Below are 6,841 nucleotides of genomic sequence, written 5' to 3'. Positions count from 1 at the left end.
GATTGTTAGGAAAGAGTCAAAATATATAAATTGGACAGGGCTTCCTCCCTCCAATCTTTCTTTGTTTCTTTTTAGTTCACAGTTTATTCATTCACTGAAGTCGTAAAAATAGAATTCAAGTCACGTATAGGGTCTTTGAATTGACCAAACGTCTCCACAAATCGAGAGAGAGAGAGAGAGAGAGAGAGAGAGAGAGAGAGAGAGAGATGGATAGATACGAGACGCACTCCAGAAGTTTTGTGACTTGTTTTTAAGAGAAGCAGTTATAACTGTTCTAGATAATTGTAATTTTAGAATATTAATTACAATTCATCTAATAAGCTGACCCGCCAACTTTTATTATTCCAAATTAAGGAGACGGATGTAACAGCACTTTGAACATACCCTTGTCACAATTGACTGGATTGGACACTTCCAGTTTGGAGGACTTCCATGAGGCACTACAAGTGCATTGAAGGCTGGGGGTCCTACTTTAAAAGGGATAAGAGTTTTGTACTTCTTTGAAATTAATTGTTTCTCCTGAAAAAAGGTCTTAAAACTTCTGGAATGTGCCTTGTAGCTATTGAAATAGATATATAAACGTACCTGTACACATACATATATTATTTCAATTTTTTTTATTTATTCCATGTAATTATTTAAATGTTTTCTTATAAAATTTTAACTAGTCCCATTATATTTGGTATAACACCTTTCACCACTCCACCACCACCACCACCTCGAATCTGTTTTACGAGTCTTTATGTTACACGTATTTGTAAGACACTGCAAATTCATATTCAAGCTAATAAAGAAAAGATTATCAATATTTAATTTTTTTATATTGCATTTTTATGAAATACTTCATATTTCATATTTAAAATTTTATATTTCACTGAATTTTTTTCTTTCCTTTTTTCGTTTTTCTTTTTCTTTCTTTCTAGTATTTCTTGATATACGCAGTGAAAAATAAACACTGCAACATTTCTAGCGATCAGAGAATAAATTCCACGAAGTCTTGTCATTAGCTTTCTTCAAACCGATATTGCATTCATGATAGTTATTATTGCAGATTGTGAATGGTTTATAAATTAATTGCTTCATTTGTTTCTAATTTATCTTCAGGTGAGGTTTTAAACTTCGAGACCATGTCTGTCTTGATTTGCGAAAAACACCGTATTTTGGTTCCTTATTTCTACAGACATCCACGACGGATAATTACCTAAATAGAGAGAAATGTAAAGAAAGTAATGATAAGTGTAAATTATTGAGAATATAGTTCTAATACAACGGGTCCTGTACTTAATTTTTCTCTCCTCCGTGTTACGGGCAGTAAAACCCGGGTTTGTAACCGATACTGCAAAGAGGTAGTATGGAAGACAAGAGTGAAAGGAATTGCAACAGGCATGTTCATCTCCAGTCTTGAGCTAATCGACTTTTTCGTTTTCCACATGAAACGGAAAATAAGGCTGGAGAAGAAATGCCTGTCGCAAAGTGTGTTTCGTAAAAGATGGAAGTCTATAGCAAGTATGTTGCGAGTGAAAGAATTTGTTTAAACGAGAATATAAAAAAGGAGAAAGCAAAGTCTTCAGTGTGAGTATGTGGTTTGTGGGGTCAACCGTGTCCTCCGCTTAATTTTTTGTAAATCACTCATTCTCATTTAATTGTATATATTTTAATTGTTTGTTTATTCATACGTTTCGTCTCATTCGATACCCTGACCCCAACGTTTGTTTTGTCTGTCCTCGTATCGTCCCCTCTTTTTCTCAACCTTATGGTGAATAAAGAAATACTCTTTTTCTCTTTCTCTCTCTCTCTCTCTCTCTCTCTCTCTCTCTCTCTCTCTTCTCAGATGAAACTTTACTCTTCACTCCTTACAACAAATTAACAACTTTTTGAACATCTCTTCCTTTCCACATGCAATATTGGAACACCTTCCCTCTGTCTATATTTTTCCTCAATAATATGAAACCGGTCGACTTCACACTTTTCCACTGTTGCTGCTGCTGCTATTGTTTATATCATCTTTCTTTTGTTTTCTTTTGTTTTTATTTGAATTGGTATTCAGAAAGGGTTAACAACTATTTTCATTAGACACTATTCCGTCCCTCTGTGGAAGTGATAAAAGCCACAACGAACACAGACAGATATAACAAGCACCACATTACATTATTTAAGACGAATGTATTAAAACAACTTACTTCGTCCAGGCAGCCGCAGAAATCTTCACCTGGTAGAATCAGCGGACAGTGGAAACGCTTCACGTTACCTGCGCAGACAAAACATGAGACAGCAGTGAGGAGTAATAGATAATTACATACACACACGCACGCACACACACATACAGACACACACACACATATACATACATATATGCATGCAAACATGCATACATACATACACACATGCATATATATATATACAAGCATACGCACGAACACACATACATACATATATATATATATATATATATATATATATATAGGGAGAGTTTACGAAAAAAACAAAAGACGAAGACAGGTGGTGTAGAATACAAACAGATGTATTAGTATAACGCTCAGGAATAGAAAAAGTCTTTTACGTTTCGAGCCTACGCTCTTCTACAGAAAGGGACACAGAAAGAAACAAGGAGAGAAACAAGGAGAGAAAAAAGGGAGAGAAAAAAGGAGAGACAAAACAGAGAGAAAAAATGTGTGTAGTGGCTAGCGATCTAGCCACTACGTATTTCGTCTGCCGTTATGTTCTGAGTTCAAATTCCGCCGAGGTCGACTTTGCCTTTCATCCTTTCGGGGTCGATGTAATCGACTTAATCCGTCTGTCTGTCCTTGTTTGTCCCTTCTGTGTTTAGCCCCCTGTGGGTAGTAAAGAAATAGGTTATCCAACGTCCTACTGCCGACATCTTCACCGTATCCCTGGTATGGCAAGCTAACCGGGTCGCTAGCACTTTGCCCTAGGTGCCACCCTAGTCTACGGACGGAAAGTGCGACTTACTCTTTTGTGGGTGCTGTATCGTACCATTTTATAAACCAATTGTGGGGGGGGTGAAGAAGTAATAGAAACGGACAAAGATATTTAGAAAAAATAACGAGAAGCTAACACAAGTTTGATTCCTTGATCAGTTTTCCCATTAGAGTTGCGTCAGTACTGACGGATGCGTGTTTAAAAGAATCAAGATAAATGAATGCACTTCATCAAATTTAGAGCTGCAAAATAAAAGAAAAAACATCAGAGAAGACAACGAACTGCCTTCCGATCTGGACAATAAGTAAAGTAACGCAAGGAGGAAAGTAGTGGAGCGCTTTGCGGTTTTAAGCAAAAAAAAAAAAACGAAAATCGGAAACAGACAATCAGTCATGCGAAAGTGGAAGAAGAAAGAGGATTAGGAAATAAGAGAAAAGAAGCAGAATGAAAAGATGGAAATGTTTGGTACAAAATAAGTCGGGAGATAATAGTTAGGTAAGTGGAGACAGAGAGATAATGAGAGATGATGGAGATGATGGAGAGCAACGGGATATAAAATGGACAGATAGATAGGAGATAGATAGAGAGAGAGAGATTCATACATACATACATAGATGTGGGTAGGTAGGTAGGTAGGCAGGCAGGTATGTAGGTAGGTGGATAGGTAGGTAGGTAGGTTGATAGAGAGAGAGAGAGAAAGAGATTCTTGGTTGTAGATTAGAACCCAGAAAGATGAAATATGCGTTATATGAATAATAATATTGCAAAAAGTAGTGTGTGTGTGTGTAGGTGTGTGTATGCACACAGACACACATATGGGTAGTAGTAGTAGTAGTAGTAGTAGTAGTAGTAGTAGCCAAGATATGCTGAAAGTGCCGTCCGGAGGAAATGTTTCGAAGTTCTGATAAGAAAACGAAAGAAAATAATGGGTAAAAAAAAAAGGTAAAAGAAGGTCACAAACCTTTGAAAAATGTCGATTTAAGACAAATCTGGTGATTAACTGAGAGGATGAGGATATCATTCTGGTAAGTCATCTCTACCGTATTCCAAACAGAATCATCCTGTATAGAAAAAAAAAACGAAAACAATTGGGTTTTTTAATCTGTGTCTTTTTTCTATATTTTAATCAAATATAAAGGGCTATGATCAGCAGAAGTGGGAAAGAACCGGATTTCCGTTATTAGACTCTCTTGTCTTCTGACTTCAAGTCTTGTCGAGGTGGACTTTGCCTTTCATCCTTTCGAACCCAATAGAATAAGTACCAATCGTGAATTGAGGTCGATACCTATTTCTTTATTGCCCACAAGGGGCTAAACATAGAGGGGACAAACAAGGACAGACAAAAGAATTAAGTCGATTACATCGACCCCAGTGCGTAACTAGTACTTAATTTATCGACCCCAAAACGATGAAAGGCAAAGTCGACCTGGGCGGAATTTGAACTCAGAACGTAACGGCAGACGAAATACGGCTACGCATTTCGCCCGGTGTGCTGACGTTTCTGCCAGCTCACTGCCTTCGATTAAAATCTAAATATCACCTGATGAAATTACTTGGTTACTTAATGATGCAGAATCACGTAATATTATGTAATGTAATGCGCATTATTAAATAAATAACTCCGCTATTGAAACAGATGTAGCAATGTTTTGAATAGTTCATTATTGCATGCTTGCCATATATATATATATCGTTAATCCAAAAATGAAAACACAAAGAGAAAACACAACAACGCGAGCACGTGGAACAAGTATAGTGTTATTGGACGCTCAGGGAAGGAAAGAAAGAAGTAGGATTTAACGTTTCGAGCGGAGCTCTTCGTCAGAAACATAGGAAAAGGAAAGATCCAAGGAAGGGAAGACAGAGGGAAAAAAATCGCCAACGATACACACGCGGTCACATTTTGAATAAATACATACATACACACATACATACATACATACATACATGCATACATACATACATACATACATACATACCTTGTTACATGCGTACATATATACTTACAATGCGTGCAACACAAGAGTCCGTGATTGGAATAACGCTGTGTTCGGTATCTATGTCAATGATGAATAAACCAGTTTTTGGTTGGAAACTCAAAGAAATAGTAGGAGAAATCACACCGTCGCCTTCAATATAGCAGCTGTTGTGGAAAAGGCTCTGTAGACGGTCGTCTGCCACCATTTTTTGGCAAATTTTGAAACTGAAGGCAATATTAAAGTTATTTGTTAAAGAATTCTCAATGAAATATGCTGACAGCATTGGAGATTCGTCAAAGCATGCTGCTTGACCGGATCCAACTGTTGCAGGATCTTGGACTAATTCGCTGTTCGGAATATTTCGCCTTTCAATCCAAGACTGGTGGGCATTGTCGAAAAATCCAGCATCGAAAGTGATGTTGAGCATGACGACGCAGTTCTTGGCAGGAACTGAATACAGCAAAAGAAAGAAACCATATATATATATATATATATATATATATATATATATTGATAAAAATGGTAAGACAACAAAAGAATGAAAGAGACCTGAATATTATGTAAATAGAGAAATTTATCTGTAAATGTAATATGTGACAATTATTCGGTAGTCATGATAAAACTCCGAGTTTTGGATGTCGGGGCGGAAATCCACGCCGCCATCTCTTCAGTTATCCGGCCATCGGGAAGATGGTATGAAAAATGACCGTTAAACAAAGGGAAAACAAAGACATGGCGGAGTGGATTTCCACCCCGACATCCGAAACTCGGAGTTTTATCATAGCTACCGAAAAATTGTCACATATTACATTTACAGATGTGTGTGTGTGTGTAATCACACATACACACACACATGTTTGGGTATAAAAACAGGAGAGAAAGTATTCAATACATTTAGTAGAGAAACTCTGAGTTGCGACAGAGTCACCACTTTTTATGAACGTTTAATTTCACACCATTTTTTTTAAATTTTGACAGTATTAACGATCGCCCGCTAGGTTTTAGTGTTCTTTCTCCAACTAAAAGGTAAATTTCACTCCATTGAGAATTCTTTTATATATTTGTCATTCAGTCCATCCTTATCTGCCTCACTTATTTCTGTTCATGCCATTAACAAACTTCAGTTATTTCCCTTAGTTCGCTTTTTGTTATTACCCAAACTACCATTGACCAAAACAGCTTTCTCTATTTGTAAAAACATCACAATTCACTGACCAGGCTGTACCTCGTTGAAACATTTCCTATGTGACATCTTGTCCACCAACAAACATCGATTATTTTACCTCTAAGCATGAAAAATAATTTTCCTGAGAAATTAATTTTTAATTCATTGAAATTATCTTCAAAGGAAAACTTAGATTAATCAACGAAGTCGATATAACTATAAAGGCCAGCCGCAGCATATATCCATATATGGCAGGCTGTCTTTACTGTAATAGAGTAGAAATGTAGCCAGAACGGTGAAATCAGCAGAGGCCAACCGGACAGTAACTTTACTACACTTTTGTTTAATGACTCCTTAGTTTATTTCTAAACTACAGTTTAAAAATAAAGGTTACAAGTTCAAATACAGTCCTTTAGACACAAGTTCAAATACAGTCCCCTAGACACATAATCAGTGCTCAAAAGAATCCACATTCAAGTATCTATCTCTCTATATATAAACGGCAAAATGTCTGTCCGTGTGTGTGTCTTTTATACAAATCCACAACTTTTCATTTAGTGTCTGTCTGTGTGTGTGTCCTTTATACAAATACACAAATTTTCAGTTAGAGGGCTCGCACTTTCTATGGTCATTCAAAACTGTCCAAGGGTGGTCGCACACATCCTTACATTTCCCCAGTCACCCTGCAAAGCCATTAAAAAATCAATAGAAGTGACTTTTTTGTGAATTTTCTATCCAAAACCCAATCAAAATGTCC

At 36.7% G+C, this 6,841-nt stretch overlaps 1 protein-coding gene across 1 annotated transcript in view; it reads right to left on the bottom strand.

The window, feature by feature from the left end:
• Positions 1 to 634: 634 nt before the first annotated feature.
• LOC118766612 overlaps positions 635 to 6,841 on the bottom strand; it is a 14,540-nt gene continuing 8,333 nt past the window's right edge. The window contains exons 4-7 of the mRNA XM_036510180.1: positions 4,948 to 5,369; positions 3,902 to 4,001; positions 2,181 to 2,248; positions 635 to 1,201 (exon numbers count right to left, since the gene is read on the bottom strand). Coding sequence (XP_036366073.1) covers positions 1,175 to 1,201; positions 2,181 to 2,248; positions 3,902 to 4,001; positions 4,948 to 5,369 — 617 coding nt within the window. The 3' untranslated portion in view covers positions 635 to 1,174. The remainder of the gene's footprint in view (positions 1,202 to 2,180; positions 2,249 to 3,901; positions 4,002 to 4,947; positions 5,370 to 6,841) is intronic.

The sequence above is a fragment of the Octopus sinensis genome, linkage group LG16, assembly GCF_006345805.1.
Source record: "Octopus sinensis linkage group LG16, ASM634580v1, whole genome shotgun sequence".
Taxonomy (NCBI): domain Eukaryota; kingdom Metazoa; phylum Mollusca; class Cephalopoda; order Octopoda; family Octopodidae; genus Octopus; species Octopus sinensis.
The sequence above is the reverse complement of the archived record's forward strand: the minus strand, read 5'-3'. Positions and strand labels throughout refer to the sequence as shown.